The sequence below is a fragment of the Leiobunum rupestre genome, chromosome 5 (assembly GCF_980474605.1).
Source record: "Leiobunum rupestre chromosome 5, qqLeiRupe1.1.hap1, whole genome shotgun sequence".
In the NCBI taxonomy this organism is placed as follows: domain Eukaryota; kingdom Metazoa; phylum Arthropoda; class Arachnida; order Opiliones; family Sclerosomatidae; genus Leiobunum; species Leiobunum rupestre.
Genome location: NC_143388.1, coordinates 21,252,792 through 21,275,383, shown reverse-complemented (window position 1 = coordinate 21,275,383; position 22,592 = coordinate 21,252,792). Strand labels below are relative to the sequence as shown.

General features: G+C 34.7%; 1 protein-coding gene and 2 long non-coding RNA genes across 4 annotated transcripts in view; all 3 read right to left on the bottom strand.

Moving 5' to 3' along the window:
• The window catches only part of LOC149943787 (uncharacterized), a 413,771-nt gene that overhangs the window by 385,717 nt on the left and 5,462 nt on the right, over nt 1-22,592 (bottom strand). Inside the window, exons 7-10 of one of the 2 annotated variants that reach the window (XR_016480872.1) lie at nt 21,886-21,915; nt 20,663-20,689; nt 20,332-20,363; nt 18,389-18,465 (exon numbers count right to left, since the gene is read on the bottom strand). This is a non-coding gene — a long non-coding RNA (uncharacterized LOC149943787). Of the gene's footprint in view, nt 1-18,388; nt 18,466-20,331; nt 20,364-20,662; nt 20,690-21,885; nt 21,916-22,592 lie in introns of those variants that run through there. The other variant, XR_016480873.1, reaches the window with a different exon arrangement.
• Nucleotides 5,889-6,721, bottom strand: LOC149943789 (uncharacterized). Its single transcript, XM_090175973.1, has 2 exons — nt 6,533-6,721; nt 5,889-6,464 (listed from the first exon to the last, which is right to left on the bottom strand). The coding sequence occupies exons 1-2, from the start codon at nt 6,708-6,710 to the stop codon at nt 5,914-5,916; spliced, it is 729 nt and encodes a 242-aa protein (XP_090032099.1). The 5' UTR covers nt 6,711-6,721; the 3' UTR covers nt 5,889-5,913.
• LOC149943788 (uncharacterized) lies at nt 16,010-16,480 on the bottom strand. Its single transcript, XR_016480929.1, has 2 exons — nt 16,162-16,480; nt 16,010-16,102 (listed from the first exon to the last, which is right to left on the bottom strand). It is a non-coding gene; the product is annotated as an uncharacterized LOC149943788 (long non-coding RNA).

Genomic DNA, 22,592 nt, shown 5'->3' with positions numbered 1-22,592 from the left:
ACCCGGCGGATGGCAAGACTATCCCGGCGGCAGCGGTATATTCGGCTGACCACAAAACAATCGTCACGCCAGCTGACGAGGTAGCGCCCGTAAATCTGTTTCACGCTAGTCTTTTTAGCGAAGGGCACGTGTCATTGGGAGACAGGTCGGTAACACCATCACCACAGAATTACCCGTACAAGGCCATGTTTCAAACTGCTGTCACATTTGGAGGTCCAGCAAAAACGAGTTACCTGACGGCCGCGTTGTTTTACAAAGATACTGCCGGGAAATTCGACACTCCAACGGAAAACGAGGGATTCCATAAAAGAATGAATTTTGCTAGACAAGGAACGATCGATTTGATGGGAACGGTTCACGCGGACTTGTGTCAACAGTCGCGTTTCATCCCTAACATGATTGACTTAAAGTTCAAATGTATTAAAAGTCCCAACGAATTTGGTATTCACACTTTTGACGGCGTCAAATGGAAAGTGCAATACGAGTTGGCATCCCTGTATATCAGGAAAGTAAAGTTGGCTCCCGAAATTGTAATTTCCCACGCAAAATGTTTGGAACTTTCTACAATGAAATACCCCATAACTCGAACCGAAAGTCCGAATGCAACTCTTTCTCTATAAATAGTGCAACTAAAATTTGCGTTCGAGATAATTTGTTCATGGGCCAATTACCTAAACGAGTCCTTTTCGCACTCGTGGAACAAAATTCTTATCTCGGAGATTACACGAAAACGCCTTTCAATTTTCAACACTTTGATTTAAATCATATAGCGCTATTCTTAGACGGGACAAGTATCCCTCATAAAGCTTTGACCCCTAACTTTCGAGAAAATCAGTATATGAGATCGTACACGAATCTTTTCACCCAGACTTCGCAATGGCTCCTTGATGAAGGCAACTTTATAAATCGCGAGGAATTTCCTAATGGAAACTGTATATTCATATTTGACTTGAGTGCCGAACTCATCAGCTCCAACTCGCAGTTCCAGTTGATAAAGAACAGAAACTTACGATTAAAATTAAAGTTCGCCAAGGACTTACCGAAGACTGTAAGTGTTCTATACTACGCCGAATTTCAAAATTTAATTGAAATAGATAAAAACCGAAACGTAATCTACGATTATAGCAATTGATGAAATGGACTCGGAACAGTTAACCAAAATAATGGAAAAAGACCCGCACACCAAGGGATTGTTTCGAGGAGTATTCGCCGCGGACAACCTTCCCAAACACGTAAAAACATTTCCCTCGCTTTACATTGTGAATACGGGGTTATCTAATACAAACGGCGAGCATTGGACCGTTATATACTTTTCACGTCATTGGAATACCGAATTTCTGGACAGTTTCGGATATCCTCCCGACATGTTTAACTTTAATGATTTTGTTGAAAGAAATAGTTTAACCATCACTTTCAACTCTAAACAGTTGCAAGGACATTTTAACAAGACATGTGGCGGATACTGCGTCTATTTTTTCTTATTTCCCTGGTTTTATTTATGCGGAGAGGCAGCGGCGGCGGCGCGTATCGCGGATTACCCCAAACGCGTTACCCCGGGCGCGGCGTGGAGAGCGCGGTGGGCTCCCCTCCTTTTCCCTACCTTTTATGTCAGCTTGAAAAAGGATATACATTCAAAAACATTTATTTGAAAAACAATTTAAATATTTACAACACAAATTTACAATATTTTATATTTTCCCGTTGAAAATTTTGTAAACCCCATCGATGATCAATCTCTTATCGTCGCATGGGTTGAGGCAAAGCTTTGACTGTCTCACCGTGAAAAGTTCGTGTTTATTACTCACGATCCTTTTCATCGATTCGACAGTCAGCTTACGTTTTAGGAAGCATTCTTTGTATTGTTCGTGACGAACTTTCTTCGTTACAACCCGACGAAAAATTCGTTTAGCCGTCTTTTTCTCCCCTTTGGGGAAAAGCAGCGAATACATTTTGGGTCTCAGTCCGCAAAATTCCTGAACGGGGATACCGTCAAATTCGTCTTTGAACTTGCCAAGAATCTTTTTGTTTGCTTCGCTATACAGCGCATGGTTTCGGGGAAACCCGGAAAAGTCGTACAGGTCGCTTTTCGCGGAAAAGTCCTCTTAGAGGTAGTCCGTCTCGATGTGATATGTCAGGGAATCCGTGTCGGTGAAAAGGAGTTTAGCGGCGTATGATTTCGAAATTGGTGACATTGTAAGAATTAGCTAAAAGAAAGGATTATTTGAAAAAGGCTACCTTGCCAATTTTTCAGAAGAACTGTTTCGAGTGATTAAGAGGATACCGAAACAACCCCCGGTATGTAAACTCGAGGCTTTAGATTCAGAACCCATTTTGGGAGTATTTTACAAGGAAGAAGTACACAAAGTGGGTAAAGATCTCGAGACGTGCGCTTTCCAAATTGAAAAAGTGCTCAGGAGGTGACGCAAATCTCATAATTCAGTCGAGTTACTATTACGCTGGAAGGGGTACGGACCGCAATTTGACAGTTGGGTTCAAGAAGTAGACTTAGATAGAGTTTTTACATCACTCTACCATCCGATTCTTCGCTGAATTACTTTCCCGATAATACTTTGAGCTAATTCAGAGCTTACCTTCCGGAGAATGTTCAGCTGAATGGGCCTTACGAAGTAGGTTTAGCGGAAATAAGTATCCTAGAACTTGGAACAATATCAAGGAAGAACAGGTAGTACGAGTTGGTACCGATGATATCATGTTGGAAGATTTTAGGTATATACCTAAAGCAAATTTCTCTTCTATCGAAGATTTACTTGAAATGTTTAAATTTGAGAATAAAAGGGTCGAGTTGAAATACCATAAGCATCTGAAACGAGTTGAGGTTCATATAACTAAGGGGTTTTACTGTAAAATACCTCCTAATATAGCGATGATATTGGGGTTTTATCTTAAGCAAGAAGGTGAATAGGAAATTACGGAATCTACGTTAGCCCCACATACCGTAGATATGGACGTGGGATTACATTCTTTGTTTGTGTATTCCGATATCGTTGAAAGTACGATCGTGGGGGACAGGAACGCACCTCTTTTAAGAATTATTAGTGTTAAAGGGAAAGATAGTGAAACTATAGACTCGATATTCACTAAACCACACAATTTACCCGTCGCCAGTCCAAACATCCAAATTATCGAAATTAATATAATGGATGACTTAGGGAACCCAGTCCATTTCGAGCGTGGTAAGGTACACGTTACCATACATTTCAGAAGAGATTGGTGTTCCCTATAACGCATCAGTTTAGTATAGCTCAACGCGAGACCAACATCATGCGGCGACAACAGTACAACCCCGCCGTTTATGATTACGATAAATATTATTTGAATCAGGCCGGCTATGGAGCCATAGGTGTTCAGAAAGGTTATGGATTGGGTAATATACTAGCATCCACATTTAGGAGTGCTATCCCTCTCATTAAGAGTGGAGCAGTGTTCCTGGGTAAAAAGGCCCTTGACACTGGAGCGAAAGTGGTTTCAGATGTGGTTAGTGGAATTACAATCACAACAGCTCTGAGAAACAGATCAATGAACGCGGGCAAAGAAACTCTGTTCTCAGCGAGGGAGCGAGTGAGGGAAATGACTAAATTGGGACTTAAAAGGAAACGTGGTGCTGTTCGCAAAGTCACTCGAAAGAAATCTAAGAAGAAAAAAACATCGTTTCCTTCTCACTCTGATTTATTTTCATAAGTGTTATGGCTCTTTTACATCCCCACTCGAGCGGGTGTGTCAATTCTGAATTGGACCTTTTCCAAGTTTCTCTGTCTCAAACTGGTGTCGTCAGCGGTGAATGGGTCGAATACCATACCATTTCCAGCATTACTAAAAAGTCATCATTAACATTTTGCATAAGTGGAAATTCCGAAGCGTATGTTGATTTATCACAAACACTTCTACATGTTCAGGTGGATATCAAAAAAGAAGATGGATCTTACCCTAAAACCGCTGTTATTGCGCCAGATGGCACAGTTACTACACCTGCAGATAATATTGCACCCGTCAATTTATTTTTGCACAGCCTCTTTCCAGAAGCTCATTTATTTTTAAACGAAAAGTCTGTTACGTCCAACGCTAATAATAATCCGTATAAAAATATGATTCAAACTATGCTAACCTTTGGTGATTCGGCAAAAACGAGTCATCTAACTAATTCTTTGTTCTATCGCGACACGACCGCTAAATTGGACGATTTAAAAAAACCAAGGTTTCTTAAAGAGGGCCTCTTTTGCGCATTAGGGGACGATAGATATGATCGGTGTCGTTCATTTAGATATATGTCAACAACCTCGATATCTATTGAACTTTGGATTTGAAATTTGTTTTCGGAAAACCAAACAAAGAATTCTGTTTACAAAGTGATGTAAAATGTCAGTTAGAGATCAAATCTGCTTCCCTTTATCTCAGCAAATTAAATCTAATTCCGGAAATTCAGTTATCACAGGCCAAAGTTTTACAAATGGCAAGAACTAAATACCCCATTACCCGCACCGAATGTACTTCTTTTTCTATTCCTAGCGGAGATATGGGCGCCGTGCAAGACCATTTGTTTACGGGACAGATACCAAAAAAAGTCGTTATAGGGTGCTTTTCTAGGGGACATAAAATTGTCACCATATAATTTCAAACCTTTTTATTTGAATCACATTGGGTTGTGTATGTATTCAAAATATTCAATAAACATCCAATAACTTATCGAAATATACTTTATTATCTGTTTTTCAAAATGTTGTTAGTCAAAGCACCATATAACTTTTAGGTTCAGAACAATAAACTGAATATTAACGAAACTTGTTTATGAACAATAAAACAAAGATAGTTACATATTTCTTAAACTCTTATTTATTCTGAAATATTATCAGAACGAGATTGGGATTCACGCGTTTTGGTTTATGTTTGTATGCTTTTTCAAAAGGTCAATCCAATAATGGCCGTAAGATAAAGTTCTAATACCATCCCCGAAAATATATTTTTTATTGTCGCAAGGGTTTAAAGCCATTTTATTTTGAGATATTGTATGAAAGTCATGTTTCAAGCTGACGATGCGCTTCATCTCGCTAATAGTTAGTTTTATCTTAAACAAACTCTCGCGATATTGGGCGTGTCTAATTTTGGTTTTTATCACTTTTTTGCAAATGCCCTTTAGGGTTTTTTCTCCCCCCTCTTCGAAATTAAACTATACATTTTTGGTCTCAAACCACAGAATTCTTGAATTGGTGTTCCATCCATTTCATTTTTCATTTTCCCTATCACTTTTTTATTTGCGTCACTGTAAGAAGGATGGTCGATAGGATAACCTGTGAAGTCACAAAGTTCGGAATCGTTCTTAAAATCGACGTAGACGTCATCAGTCCTTATATCGTAGGTGAGACTATCGGTGTTCTTGAAAAGAAGCCTCGCGTTACCCTTGTATTTCTTCATTATATAATCGTAATGGAATTCATAAATGCAGAGTTTTGACAACTCCAAAATGGTAAACCCCGTGTATATTGGTCTATTCAACGTTAAACTCACAAGTTCGTTATGGAATATTGTGAATTTTTCGAAACAGGGGGAAGACGCTTTTTTAATTGCCCGTTCAGGTATTTGCACTAGGTGGAAATCTATTCTGTTTCGTAAATTTACCTGTTATAAAAAAAAAGAATAAAAATAAAAAAAGTAAATTTTTGTTTGTTTTTCTTTTTGTTTCTTTCATACCAAAGACACTATTGTTTTGAAGCTTAAAGAGGTCACGTTGAAAATCGTTTTCGGCCATTTTTCTCTTCTCGGTGTTGAATTCAATGAATGGTCAAAATCTTATGAACTCAGATTAATTTCAACCCCTTGGAGACATAATATTTAAGATTTCTGTAGTGTACAACATATTTTTCCTTGTTCATCAAACTGGGGACCAATTTTGGAAGCGTGTTACTTACTTACTATCCGCGATTCGGGAGCGAGTGGATAGCAAATATGTTCTTGATGAAGTTCTTGGGGATATTCCAAATCAACTTCCAATATGAAAGCGTAGGGCGACTCGTTTGGTAAATTTAACACGTGTTTATTAGTGAAGGACAATAAATCATTTAAAGGTACCCAAGCGAACTTACTCATTGGGAGATAATCTATCATTGAATAACCGGATAAGTTATTCGTGTCCAAGTAAATTATATAATTACTCGGATTTTTGGGATTGTAAGTTTCTGGAATATACTTATTATTCGCTTGGGCATATCTATGACTTATCATGGAAACACCTCCCCGTATTCCACGCTCAATAAATAAATGAATGTCTATATCCTGTATAAGCTCTAGTCGGACATTCGTCATGTTAAGAGCAGCTTTCCAAGCTAATCCGGATCCGGTGTAAGCGTGTGCACAGTCGAGTTTATAAAATTCAATGCACATTGTACGGAAGCTTTGGTAAACATCTGCTAGTTGTAGTGTGTCCAAACGCACATAAAAGTCGTGTAACTTTCCTGTAAGATAGAATAATTAAATATATTTTATGAAAATGATAAGTATTTATTTTATTCTTTGAATATACCTAACGTTTGGATATGAAAAGTCTCCCACACCTGACGTACTTTTTCGTAACATTCATCAGATAATTCCTCGTCGAATAGAGGAAAACGTAGTCGTCCAAAAGTAAAACAAATGTAAGTTTCTGCGGTGGAAGGGATGCATGTAATTTTTTCTTCCTTCTTTAAACCTATTCTTTGCATGATAAGGTGAGCATCATACCTGTTAATATGTAATCCACACTCTTTAAGCAAAATTAATTAATTTATATTCTATAAACGCACCGAGATAAATTGTGCATAATAACTGGTATGAACTTCCCCACTCGTATCTTTAAATTACAAGAGTTGTGTACAATTCCACGGAAACGCCCTGAAGGTGTTCAATAATTATATTCTATACACAAACTATATATATTTATATATTTACCTGAATAATGACAATGATCTTTGACCGGTGGATCGGTGAGAGTTAGAATTTCGGAGCAAACATAACAATGAGTGGCTTTCGAACACTTTTTAATTTCTGAGGGTGTAAGGTCCATCGGGACGTTTTTCTTTAATAAATTGACGATGATTTCCTGTTCCGCTAGTCAGGGCCCTCTTTCCCACTGGGCACTATGGGCACGTGCCTAGGGCCCCGCAATCGATGGGGGCCCCCTAGTTCCTGCCATATCATCCAACGATAACATATTTATTTCAAAAAAATGTAACGATAACGATTGACTACAAATTACAATACCTACTTGCTTATTAGCTTTTGCATGCGGGAAGCTGCTCTACTCTCGCCCGAGAATCAGGCTTTGCGAATTAAGTTTAGCCTGATTAAACTAAGTTTTAAGAGTAAAAGTATTCTGAAAAATTTATCATTTCTTAACAATATTCCAAATGAAACGGGTAGTTTCGTCTAATATAAAATATAGCGATATAGTTCCGTCCTCGGTTCCGTGACATTCTTATTTTACAAAAGTTCGTCTTTAAGGAGTTTATAGAGTTTTGTTAAAGCTTTAATTCGATGATTCGAATTTTTGAAACATTACTGTATTGTTTGAGTAAGTTTTATGTTGTATTTATATTACTTAATTTAGTAACTGAGCCTAAAACGGTTTATAATTGTTTATTGTTCAAGTTTGTTTCGTATTATACGAATCGCATAAAGCTTCTGAGATTTTCGTTTGGAATTAGGGCCTTGGCCAACGGGATCTCGATCATATACACTCTTTTTCGCGGTCTTTTCGACCCCTCTTTTTGGCCGCCCAATAGTCGGCCATTACCTGGAACCACCGGTGGGGGGTCTAGTCTCGGATATTTGGTCCCAGGATATGGAGAATGGGTGTTAAGGGGGGTAAACTCAACATGGACGCGCCCAGCAAAATTCCAAAAAAAAAGTCTATAAAGGTCTAGATAAGTTTCGGGGCGGCTATAGCGCGAGCATCGAAGTTGGCCGTGGGTTAATATTGTGATAGAATTTGAAAGTGACTCGAGACTGCTAATGGGCCATTATTTCACTAAAAACTGAAGTATGCTCGAAAGTATTCACGAAATGAATATAACAAATTTTAAAGTTGATAGTTTTATTTATTTTATTTTATCCGGATTAAATCAAGATTAAAATTTTTAGTCGGATTATTCTTTTTGTTTTGTGTAGCGACTATTTTCGTACTAAAATAACTACTGAATTATAATATAAAATGTCGAAACGGTCATATCCTAGTGGATCTGAAAAAAGGAAAAAAGCTGCACATCAAAAGGAAGTAATTGAAAAGTTACAAAAATTAACATCGTATTTTACTACTGAAGAAACTTCTAAAAATAGCAACCAAATAATAAATCTTCCAAATGATGAGTCGATCACAATTTCGGGAATTTCTGAATCTTCATGTTCTACACCAATTTCTACCAATTTCGGAAAAGATATTGAATCAGAAAGCGACCGTCCCTATGACGAGATTCCAACTACTTCACCAACACCTACAACAGTGTCAGTTGAACAACAACAGTTGAACAACCCAGAAGACATTTCACACGACGCCGCCGATTATTTTCATGAAAATTTTACAGAGAAAAATCGTGAAATTTTGATTCGTAAGGGACCTGTCTATTTTCAAAATAGAGATTCTGACTTTTCCGAGGCATACAGAACCTACAAAGATGGTAATAAATCAGTAACTAGGTATTTCAACAAAGCATTATTTATTCGCAAATTAAAGAACAATGAAAGCGTCGAAAGAAAATGGTTGCTGTATTCGCCTTCCAAAAACTCTACATTTTGTGTTTCATGCTGCTTATTTAACCCTTCTGATGTAAATCTATGCTCTCCGAGTGGATGCAATGATTGGAAGCACATTAATAACATAATTTTAACACATGAAAATAGCCCAGCACATAGGCAATCTATGATGACTTATCTAACACGAAGTGAAGCTGTTGGTAGAATAGATGTAGACTTACTATCTCAACATCAAAAAGAAGTGGATTACTGGAGAAATGTTCTTAAACGGATTGTAGCGGTTGTAAAATCTTTGGCATCGAGAGGGCTTCCGTTTCGCGGTGACAATGAAATCTTAGGATCTCCCAACAATGTAAATTATTTAGGATGTGTGGAGTTATTGAGTGAATTTGATCCATTTCTTGCAGATCACTTAAAAAAAATTGGGAATCCTGGAAAAGGAAACATTTCTTATTTATCTGCGAATATCTGTAATGAGTTTATTGACTTAATGGGAAAACAGGTCCTAAAAAAATTATAAATGAAGTTAAATTAGCAAAATATTTTTCCATTAGCGTTGACAGTACCCCCGATCTGTCTCATGTTGACCAACTAACTTTTATAATTCGATACGTAAAAGACCGTGTTCCTGTTGAAAGGTTTCTGAAATTTTTACCTATTAAAGAGCATAAATCTGAGTATTTAGCGGAAACCATCTTGAATTTTTTAGAGAATTATTATATTTCCTTAAAATATTGCAGAGGGCAAAGCTACGACAATGCTTCAAATATGTCGGGGAAGTACAGTGGTGTACAAGCAAGGATAAAGGATAAATGTGAATTTGCCACCTTTGTACCATGTGTGGGACATTCACTAAACTTAGTAGGTGTTCATGCTGCTGGGTGCGTATCAGAGGCAACAAAGTTTTTTGAAATGGTTCAGAAAGTGTACAACTTTTTTTCTGGCTCTATCCACCGATATAGTATATTGACAGAACATTTAGGTTCAAAAAAAGTTGTTAAAAGTCTTTCACAAACCAGAGGGCCAGCTCGAGCTGATACAGTAAGCGCCTTGCATGAAGGTCATAAACAAATTACAGAAGCTTTGATGTCCATCGCAAAAGATACAGATCAGGCATGAGAAACTAGAGATGAAGCCATTAGTCTGTCCAGAAAAATGGGCAACCTAGAATTTATTATACTAACGGAAATTTGGAGCTCTATATTGGAAAGAATAGACCAAACAAGTAATTGTCTTCAGAAGGAAACAATAACACTGGACGTTGCAACTAATTTCTTTACTTGATGATTATATTATTAACCTCAGGGATAAATTTGATTACTTCGAATCGTCCGCCAAAGAAAGAAACCCGGAATCCGACTACAAGGACCAAAATGAAAGAACAAGACGTAGAAGCTCACGCGTGAGTTTTTTTGATGGCTCTGCACCGTCAGTCCAACTGAATGGAAAAGATAAATTCAAAGTAGAAACCTTTTTTCCGATAATTGATACCCTGAGCGTTCATCTAAAACAGCGATTAATTTCGTATAAGAACATAAATCAACGTTTTGGTTTTTTTTTTTCGCTTGAAAACTCTGAGTTCCGAAGAGTTGAGACAAAGTTGCAAAGAATTTGCTGAAATCTATTATGAAGACGTTAACGAGAAAGAGTTGGAAATGGAATGTCTGCATTTAACAGAATACTTGAAAATTGTTCATGGTCAAAATGAAGGAAATAATAGTATATTGGATATGTATCATCTTTTGAAAGAAAACAAAATTGAAGACACATTTCGAAATGGAGAAATCGCATTGAGAATCTTTTTAAGTATGATGGTAACTAACTGCAGTGGGGAACGCTCCTTCTCCAAATTGAAAAGAATTAAAAATGAATTAAGAAGTACAATGCTTTAAGATAAATTAACCAGTTTGTCGCTGATGTCCATAGAATGTGATATGCTCGAAAACATAGATTTTGAAGAAGTAATTAACGATTTTGCCCATCTCAAATCTAGAAGGGTACCTCTTCAATCAACAGATTTTTAAGCACTTACCTGTGAATGCTAAAAGAGTTACTTTTGTGGATTATATTATATTATCAAGAACCCATAGACGTAACTAAGAACACGTAATCGTAGCTTTAACCAGTCGTGGAGCCTCCTAATCGACATTTTCAAAATAAGCCCCGCCTTTTATATTTCCCGCTGGTAGTAACTTCTTCGTTCCTTCTATAGTGGAAACAGACTCAAGCTGCTCCTCCAGAAAAAAAATCGATTTGGAGGTGATCCAGCAAAATCTAATTTCCTCTGTTCTTGGTACGTCTATGTGTTCTTGATATTATCTATTCATTTAATGTCACTGTAAAGAAATAAAAATAAATGTAGAACTTTGCTTATCTACTTTCTTTGTCTATTCTGATAAAATAGTGCTCTGTCTAGTGATGTAGCTAGAATTTTTGCCGCCTGGGTCGGTTGCTTGGTTTTCCGCCCCCTTAATTAAAAATATTACCAAAAATAAGATCGACCGTCGCTTCAGTTACCTCACCCCTCCCCCACACTAGCTACTCTACTGTTGGGGCCCCATTATCCTAATGTGCCCAGGGTCCCCAAGAGGGTAAAGACGGCCCTGCCGCTAGTAGGCTCTCCAGAAACACGTCGATAGCACCTGTACCTCTATAAGTCACAGGTGCGTTTGGTGTGCCTAAATTATAATAAAATTATAGTCTAGATTAGGAAAATATTACAATTATACGATACCGTCTGGTCCTACAACAAAGTAGCTAAATCCACATGCTTCGTGTTCTGGCAGTTTGGTAGTAGATGATAAGATTGAACCCGGAAAACAAGTCTGAATTTTCACAATAAGAGACTTGAAGTCAGCAATTATAACGTACGGCACCTGAAATAATAAAGTACATTTAATATTTTCCAAGAAAAACAAATATCGAGTTACCTTTTGTATCCATTTAAATTTGTCAAATTTCAAAATGGGAGTTTTCAGAGGCATTTTTATACGTTGGGGTCCATGAATATAACAGTTTTCCACATGATTTTGGTGGTTTCGTTTAGATTTTGCTCCAGAAAACCGATGTAGACAATAACGACATTCGTAAATTTTACCATTATGTTAAGTGGAATTGCACAGCAATCTACTTATATTACGTATCAGACAAAATGGTGTTTTTCTTCGGAAACAATGTACAGAAGGTCAATTTGTCGAACTTGGGAAACTTTATTATCACTAATGTGACGAGGAAACACCTCATTTTTTTCCCAACCAAAGATATTAATTGACAGATTGTTATTTTTTTCGATTTTTTTAAGCATAAATGTGTTAAGATGAAAAGGGAGCAATCTAATTCCATCTCAAATGGAGTATATAGATGGACTCTTTCACTGTGGTATTTGGCGGGGTGGAGCTTTGCGAGAATACACCACAAAAAAAAACACTTTTTATCCCTTGATTTTATATTCACTATTCCTTTGCAATTACGACGATTAGCGGGGAGAACAACAAGCGCACCACCTACAAGTGGTCTGTACTTTATTATGTCTACTTGCAAAAACCTAATGCTATTAATTATCCATCCACTACCGATGTCTTGAAATTCCTCCATTGCCTTGCATATCTGATCTAGACACGTAACAATTTCACGGGGGATTTCATCGGACACTAAAGTGCATTGATTTTTGCTTCGGAAATATGGAAGCGCTTCCACTTCTTCCCCATTGTTCAGTTCGCGTGAATAACGTCCACGTATGAAAATGTTCCATTTCATACCGTTATTAACAATTAAAGTTTTTCCAAGTACCTTATAAATCCAATTTTAATTTCCTCAATTAATAGATGAAATTCGGTGTGGGTCGACTTTGGTGAATACCGCGTGCTAAGTACGGCTTTTCTCAAAACTGAAAGTTCTTCAATATTATTCCGAAAATTATGGGTAGGCGCATACCTATCTGTTAAGTTTACAGGTTTCTGTTGCTCTGATGTTTGAGGCTCGTCTCGGTTAGTCAATTTAGAGTGACACTCGTGAACACGAAAGTCTCTTGAAAGTCGATTTTACGCGCGAACGATTGTCCACAAACCTCGCCAGAATGTTTATTTTCCTCATGAACTTCGCGTATGTGTCGATTTCGAGTACATTTTCTAGCAAACTCTTTCTTGCAAACGCTAAAAGAAAACATGATGGTGTTTCCTCGTCTTATTCGGAAATGGTATTAGCACAATTTTGCGTGGGTTTTATACTTCGTTGACTAGACCTTTCACTTCAACAAAAAAATCGACAACAATGTACCAATCGTTATCCGTCATGACACTTGAAAATAGCGTTTCAATTCGTTTATCTTCAAATGTACATCGTATTACGGACCTAACAAAATTAAACTCTTAAATTATCCCGTTCAAGAGAAATCTATTATTATATTTATGGTGAATTATATAGAAATTATTTTATAAAATTAAAGTTTATTATTGACAAAAATACAATTTGTTTTATTATTTTAGATTTATTTAGCCCGATTCACTTTCAGAATCCGAAATATGTACGGACGCTACTGCAGATAATGCTCTCTGCTCCAACTCGATTATATGGTCGAGGTCCGCTTCATAAATAAGTCCCTTGTTTTTTTTGCCTTAGTTGCTGCGGTCTCCGTACCCGCTTCAAGCGAACGCTTTTTTTTTTTAATTTTCCTTTTTTTGGAGGAGTAACACTGGATGTCGGTTCGGACGGCTTCGAGGAAGTTGATGGAGCTCGTCGTCTTCCTGCCATACCGAATCATCTCGTAGGAATATTTTTTCCACCTTAATAGAACAATATTATACATTGCTTTATTACAGAAATCAAAAAAGTCATATGAATATTCAACTGAAACTAAATCCATTGACGTTAATCTACAGCTTTTTAACGATACTATGTTGGGACTTGGTCTTCAACAAACAGTGACTTCCCCGACTCGAGGAGAAAATTTAAATGCCCTGGTTTTTATAAATGATCACCGATTTCTCAATGGAGTTCACACTAGAGATAACCTACCTGGCTGTGATCACTTTGCTGTTTCTGGCACCCTCAACTTCCCACGCGTGTTGTGTATCGCGGTGAATTCAGTTCTTACCGACCAGTTCTTTCTGGCGTGCCTCAGGGATCAATACTTGGACCCTTACTTTTCAACGTTTTTGTCTCTGAGCTACCATCGGTTCTGGCTCACGATTGTTCTCTTTACCAATATGCTGATGATAGCTACATCTCTCTCGCGATTCGTTCTGCGGCTGACCGTTTATCGCTGCAGGATTATGTTACTCGTGTCTTCCAATGGGGTGTTGCCAATAACATTTCCCTAAATATCAAGAAATGTAACTTCATGATAATTAGCAGAAGGAATTCTAAAGTAGATGTCTCCTATGAGATAAATGGTGTGGCTATTGCTCGCGTTTGTACTATGAGGATCCTCGGTATTTTCATTTCGAGGGACCTAAAATGGGAGTCTCATGTCAACCACAGGGCCGGATTAACAATATTGGGGGCCCTGTGCAAAATATAATTTGGGGCCCCTAAAACATTTCCAACCTTACTTTTTGACTCTATTAAACCCAATGTGGTTATAAACATAAAATGCCAATAGAAACATTTATTTCTAAAAAGGGGGTCCCTAACCTCGGGGGCCCCTGTGCCATGGCACACTTGGCACATGCCTTAATACGGCCCTGGTCAAACACACTTGTAATTGCACCCGACGTTTATGTGGACTTATTCGCCGCACTACTGGTTATACCCGGGCCTCCGTCATGCTCTTTCGTTCGCTGTGCTTACCAGTACTTGACTACGCCTCTCCGGTTTGGAATCCTTCACTTAAAAAGGACATTGCTTTTCTGGAACGTGTTCAGCGGACGTTTACTCGATTTTACTTGAAGTCTCCGCGTGCTAACTTACCTGGATATGTCTCGTACAGTCAAAGACTAGCTGACATTCATCTACTACCACTAACTGTTCGCAGAGACGTTTGTGATATGATCACACTCTTGAAAATGACCAGGTCAGCGACATTCAATCTTTGCGATTACATGACATCTAGTACCCGGCAGTCTTGCCCTACGTACTACGTAAAGTTTGCCCGATGCTTGGCCTTGGAAAATTCATTTTTCATCAGGAGTGCTCGTACATGGAACTCGTTGCCCGCCGACATCAGGGAGAATTCCACTCAGTTTTCTATCCCCAAATTTCTTTCCTACTTAACGGAATTTCTTTTTGGCATTTGGCTTTCACAAAATTCTTAATTTTCAATTTAATAATTTTTGATTTTGATTTTATTTAGTTAACATTTTTTTAAAAAAGACTGATACTTCATGGAGTTTTAAAATATTTTATTTATTTACAAATATTAGAAGCTTTCGGACCGTGGTCCTTCCTCAGCATAAAAATAGGCATTATTAAAATGTTTAAAAATAAAATCGAGACCTTATCGGATGACCCGCTAAAAGATAAAATTAGATTAAAAGAGCAATTTGTAAATAGTGGCTATCCAGAAGCACTCGTAGATACAATTTTTAACACTCATGAAGTTAAAAACAACATAAAAAAAGAAAAACCGGACCACATTTTATCGACACCATATTTGAAAGGGATATCGGAAAAAACAGCAAGTGACGTTAGTAAACAAGAACCTGAATACATTAAAATCAGAGTTAATAAGAAACAAACCTAAAGTAGACGAACTAGATAAAACGGGAGTAATTTATGAGATAAAATGCAAATGTGATGAAAAATATATTGGTCAAACGAAAAGACAAGCAAAAAAACGAAGAAATGAACATATGTACAGTGTCAAAAAAGGAGATAAAAAAAAATGGTTTAGCAGTACATATAAATAACAAAAAAACCCACGAAATAGATTGGGACTCAACGAGGGTCATGTGTCAGGAGGGAAATTGGTATAAAAGGTGCTTTAAGGAGTCGGTATATATTAAAGATAGAGGGGGGTTAAACTTAGATAGGGGGTCGATAAACACGGAGGGATGGGGAGGTTTTAAATTAAAAAAATAATTTGGAATTTTATTACTTGACACCAGGGGTAACATCGAAACCTTGCAAAAAAGAAATTGTGAAATAAATTTTAAAAGTATAATTAACTAGCTGAGGAAGGACCACGGTCCGAAAGCTTCTAATATTTGTAAATAAATAAAATATTTTAAAACTCCATGAAGTATCAGTCTTTTTTAAAAAAATTTTAACTATTCAAAATAACCATGGAACAAAATTTTAAAATTTATAATTTGATTTTATTTATTTAACTTTGTTTTTTTGCGTTCTGTAATCTAATTTATTTGTTTGTATTGTCCTGGTAACCACCACGTATAGGTTTTGCCTCTGTGGTTGCCTGCAAAGTTTGTTTCTTTGCGAAATAAATATTATTATTATTATTACTTGAAAGCATATAAATATATAATATACCTGTATATAGGCGGACGCCTTTCCCAGTTTATTTCTCCAATTTTGCATGGCAGCGTTGAAGGGAACGTGGACATCGATCTGGTGTTCTTTTTCATTCGACACGTATTTTGAGTAGAATTTGTTATCGTGAACGGTTTTTACAACGGCGTCCAGCACACCGAGACTTACCATTTTCTTGCCGGGGTCGGAAGTTGGAATCACCGTGTATCGTAGAATGCACATAGCCTTATTTTTGTCTACTTATGAATAGTTCATTTTTCAACGAAAAGTTTTAAGTCTCTCCGAATGAATAAGGAGGCTGGTATGATTTCCCTATATTGAGAGATGACCTTTATATAGTGTACTGGTGTGTAATTGATCTATGAACTGTCACCACTAGTATATTTCAAAACTAAATTTCCTAATACACGTACTTGATATGTATTGAAGAAAACAAAACACTACACTGATAATAAATTTTATTTTGAGATAGGGATGACCTTTATATAGTGTACTGGTGTGTAATTGATCTATGAACTGTCACCACTAGAATATTTCAAAACTTAATATCCTAATACACGTACTTGATATGTATTGAAGAAAACAAAAGACTACACTGATAATAAATTTTATTTTGAGATTATACAGAAAGATTGAATATAAGTATTTTCATGTATTATTTATCCAAAGAGAAATTCTGTGCGCTTTAAATAATGCACAATTCATGTCATAATGGTAGTGATACTTGCAAGACTATGGACAACGCACTAACGATAATTTGTTAAATTTGGGACACCCGAAATCTTTTACGTTGATAACACTTTTTCCGAGTTTTTTTGATAAATATTTTGATTTTTCTAGTCCTTTCGTCAAAAAGGTTTCCGCCTTAAATGAAATACGTGCCAGTATATGACCCAAATCTTCGATATCATAGTCTCCCTCATTCCATTGAATTCCACATAAGCTTCTAGAGATCAACGAACAGAGTCTTTTGTCTTTGACACTTAACTCACTATACGGAAACGGAGGTTTAAACGTGAAAACATCATTTTCGCCAGTTTCCAAGACTAGAAACGCCTGTTCTTCAATTATATATTTGTTTTCAGCTCTGAGGAAACTTACTTCAATTGCGCATGAAAAATCGTTGGACCTATTCAATAGACGCAACTTATTTATTTTAACTATCGGTAGCGCAAGCGGAAAAGAACGTTCTAGTTACATTTTTTAACGTTTTCTTAAGTTTGGTGATGATCCAAATGAACTGATGGTTTACTTGTGAGGAGTACGTTCTTTTTATACTTATTTTCCGAACTTTGCACGTTTCATTTTACTATCTTGTACAAGATTATTATCTGGACATTAAGCAAGCCACGGTGTCCCGTTCATATATCTAGTCAAAAATTCGATACCGCACCGGTTTTGCGTGCGAAAAATATTTTACCACGATACCCCATAAAAATCAAGGGTCTTACACTCCACGTTGTCTTACGAAGAATTGATACCTTATGGTCCACTGACAGTCCGGTCCTAATTCTCTATCGCGATACCCCACTATACCCTATGGGAAGTGATACCCTCGGTCTCAGTTCTCTCTGATACCCTATGGTCCACTGACAGTCCGGTCCTAATTCTCTCACCGCGATACCCTACGATACCCCCCCGGTCCCAGTTCTCTCGCACAGCATAGAATCACTGAAACCCCACGATACCCTATGGGAAGTGATACCCTCGGTCCCAGTTCTCTCATTTTAACTACTACTGGATAACAATACTTAAAGCTTTCGCTATATAATATATTTATCAAAAGGATATTTAATTAATTTGGAATAATCAGCTCTTATAAAATAGACCTTGACCAATAATGAAAATTATTCAAAATCCGAGCCTAAAAGCAAAATAACAAATGGTTTAGTACCGGCCCATAAATTTTATATTATTTTAAACAACTGGGAAAATGTTTTACTGTCTTCACAATGACGCGTAAAATAAGCCTCAGTTCTCTTGTAGGCTTAATATTCATCGAGTAGTAAAATTGATCCAATTAATAAAATCACTCAACTTCAAGTGCCAGGTTTCGAAATTGAAACCTACAGTAGATTAAAGTCCAATCATCCATTAGCTCTAATATTCTAAATAAGCAAACTTTCGAAGCAACAATTATTTATATTAAAAAAATTACTTTTTAAATCATAATTCAACACGTAATCTATTTACCTTTTTATACTGTATCACAGATCAACACAAAAACTCATTTTTTAAACAATGCATTTATTTCTTTGAAAATTATGATATTTCATTGTAATCTTCGTTAGGTCGGCTTTTATGCTGAAACAAAAAAGTACAATTAAAAAGTAAATTAATAAATGCTGTTTTAACATTTTTTTCTTGAGTTTTTAGTTAATAATAATCAGTTAGGCTAATACCCAAGGCACCACCCTAGGCCTAAGTCATCGAGCGACTTTTAAAGCCTTTTTAATTCAGGTGGCCGGGTTACAATGCGTAGTAAAGATAATTAATTTCGAAAACGTTACTACAAACATTGATATTTATTCACGTGTTTAATTGAATTTGTTCCTTATTCACGAAAATCAAGAAAATAAATGAAAATCTGAGGGGTTAGCAAAATCACCGACACTACGAACACCACGACACCTTTCTTTATGCATTGAGAAGGGTCGCATTGAGGCAAAGGGAAACTGACAGACAGGCAGAGAAGACACTTTCAGAAATATATATTTTAGAAGATACAAATTTATTGCTACGAATATCCTTGAAAATGAAACATACCTTTGTGTCAAACAATTCAAAATAATTATTTTAATTAGTTTATTTAAAAAATAAAATTAAATAATAAAATTAATTCATATAATTATTTTAATTAGTTTATTTAAAAAATAAAATTAAATAATAAAATTAATTCATATAATTATTTTAATTAGTTTATTTAAAAAATAAAATTAAATAATAAAATTAATTCATATAATTATTTTAATTAGTTTATTTAAAAAATAAAATTAAATAATAAAATTAATTCATATAATTATTTTAATTGGTTAATTTATTTAAAAATTAAAATTAATTAAATTAATTAATTAATTTAATTAAATAATATGATGAATTTAATTAAATAATATGATGAATTTAATTAAGTAATAAAATGAATTTAATTAAATATGATGAATTTAATTAAATAATATTAAGAATTTAATTAAATAGTATAATGAATTTAATTAAATATAATTAATTAAATCCATTAATTTTTACAATTAATTTAATTAAATATAAATAATTAAATCCCTTAATTTTTACAATTAATTTTATTAAATATAATTAATTAAATCCATTAATTTTTACAATTAATTTAATTAAATATAAATAATGAAATCCATTAATTTAATTTAATATAATTAATTAAATCCATTAATTTTTACAATTAATTTATTTAAATATAATTAATTAAATTCATTAATTTTTACAATTAATTTATTTAAATATAATTAATTAAATTCATTAATTTTTACAATTAATTTATTTAAATATAATTAATTAAATTCATTAATTTTTACAATTAATTTATTTAAATATAATTAATTAAATTCATTAATTTTTACAATTAATTTAATTAAATACACTAAAATATAATAAGTTTTATTAAATACACTAAAATATAATAAGTTTTATTAAATACACTAAAATATAATAAGTTTTATTAAATATACTAAAATATAATAAGTTTTATTAAATACACTAAAATATAATAAGTTTTCTTAAATACACTAAAATATAATAAGTTTTATTAAATACACTAGAATATAATAAGTTTTATTAAATACACTAAAATATAGTAAGTTTTATTAAATACACTAAAATATAATAAGTTTTATTAAATACACTAAAATATAATAAGTTTTATTAAATACACTAAAATATAATAAATTTTATTAAATATAATTAATTTATTTAAATATAGTTAATTTATGTAGGTGTAATTCATTTATTTAAATGTAATTAATTTATTTATTTGAATTTAATTAAATATAATTATTTTATTTAAATATAATTAAGTATGATTAATTTATTTAAAAATAATTAAATAATAATTAGTTTAATATTAAAATTATTATTTCAACCAGAAATATCTCTTTGATGTAACTTTTTAGTTAAATTTAATTAAAATAAAAAAATTCTTACATTGAAAACTAGAATCAGTCACCAATCAAGATCTGAAATATAATAATATTGTTAGGATGAATCATTGCAGCGGTTCCCAAAAGGTGTTCCGCGGAACTAATTTAAATTTAAATTTAATTCTTAGAGGGTCAACAAATTATATGTTCAAACCCTTTATATAAATATAGTCCATCAAACATTAACAATATTTATAATTAAATTTCATTTTCATATTTTGTTTAATTATTTTACAAAAAACACTTTATTGAAAGTATCAATTAAATAAATTTTTGAAACAATAGTTGATTTCCTTAATCTACTTAAATTCTTTACTTGTATAAAAATCACTCACCTCTCATATTGTACCTATGATATCCCACTTTAAAAAAATAATTTTTACATTAACATTTTAACCAGAAACTCTCTTTGATGTGAGATTTAAGTTAAATCAGGAATTAATACCTCGAACTTGGAATGGTTATCCGGGCCGATTTCCGTCTCTATCTAGGGGACCGGTTTTTTTTTCATCATTTGGACGTCAGAGCATACGTGTTTTCTCTTACGATTTTCAAAGGCATTAAATCCTAGTTTCAGAAAATTTCATCCCCCAGTGTCGAAAAAGGGTTCAAACATCTTTTGACTTTTCCCTTCGACATCGCCCTATTGATCGGTCAGCTCGTAATTCGGACTTCGCGGTTCTCAATGGCATTCTCACTGCTGACAATTATGACAGCGCTAACAATGCCGGACTTAATCCTTCCACATGAAGAGGTTGGGAGAGCGAGCTGACCCATCGCTATCGATAATGGTGGGGTTTCAAACCCTAAATTTCGAAATGGGTGGCGAGTCGAACCACAAACCAGTCGGCCCAGCCGGAATATTAGTTTCACATCGACGCCAAGTATCAAAGGTTGAATAGTTAAGCTACCTTCTATAACAATACTATATAATTAATTTACAACGTCGAAAAATATTCCTTTTATAACATATCGAAAGAAATTGTCTAATTTAAACTTCCCGCCAATTATAATTTTATTCTAGCATACCGAAAGAAATTGTTTAATTCAAACTTCCTGCCAAACTAAATCCTATTACATTTTTAATTCTTTTTTTTTACTATTTTTATTAATTTCAAACTTCCCACCAGATCTCCAACAAAGACTATATAATGATTCGCGAAGCGTTATTTCAAATTTCCCACCAAAATTTCAAACTTCCCACCAAAGCTCGGCGTGTAGCTTGTAGCTCCATCTGCCGTGTCGTCGCTTTCCACGCTGACGCCAAACAAACAACACTTAACGACATTCCGTCCATAGCAATAGTGTCACTTCGAATATATATTCGATGTGAAACTAAAAACTACAGTTGTAAAAACGGGAGGTTACGCGGGGTAAAAACTCCTAAAGAGGGAAGACGCGATCGAGTGGGCGATTTTTTTAATCATACACGTCACCTAAAACAGTCCCCGAGATCTTAGCATAGGGAATACGGCCGGATAACCATTCCAAGTTCGAGGTATACATTCCTGCCATTTCCTGGTTAAATTTAATTAATATAAAAGTTTGGTTTTCTTACATCGAAATCTAGGATTAGAATCATCTGGATCTTCACCGGAGTCATCGGAAGAATAATAATATTGTTAGGGTGATTTACAGTAATCAACCAAATTTAATTCTAAACATTCACTAAAATAATTCTTCACGACATACGCATTTGTAATTTATCAATTTTTTTATACAAATCTGCATACATTTCTTAATTTAAGCTGGATTTTCCTATTGTCTCGTTATATAAAATAAAGTTTAAATTAACTATGGAAATAATAGTGAATTTCTTTAAGAATCACCTATGGACTGTATTGCAAAAAAAGTAATGATAAAAGTAACGAATTACGCGGACCAATTATAGGTCCTCGAGAATAAAATTAAAACGCGTCTCTCGAAACAAATATGTTTTTGAGTTGAAAACGAATTAAATTTAACACTGTAGACCGCTTTCGCACTATTTGGAAGTCATCATTACCGTACACAGTTTCTAACGAGCGACTAACTAAACCGAAGAGTAGTTAAGCCTAATCATTGAAAATTTCCAAATTCGCTGCTAAGCAACGGAAAGTCAAAAAGGGGATAGTGTGGAGAACTAAATTTATCAAAATATAAAGTAATTCGTTTTATAATTACTTTAAATTTAAAAGGGTATAGCTTTTCGGCCCCTTTTTATTTTGCACGTTTCTGCCTTCTCGTGAAGGCATAATTTAAAGGTTTTCGGGTTTCTTTAATCTG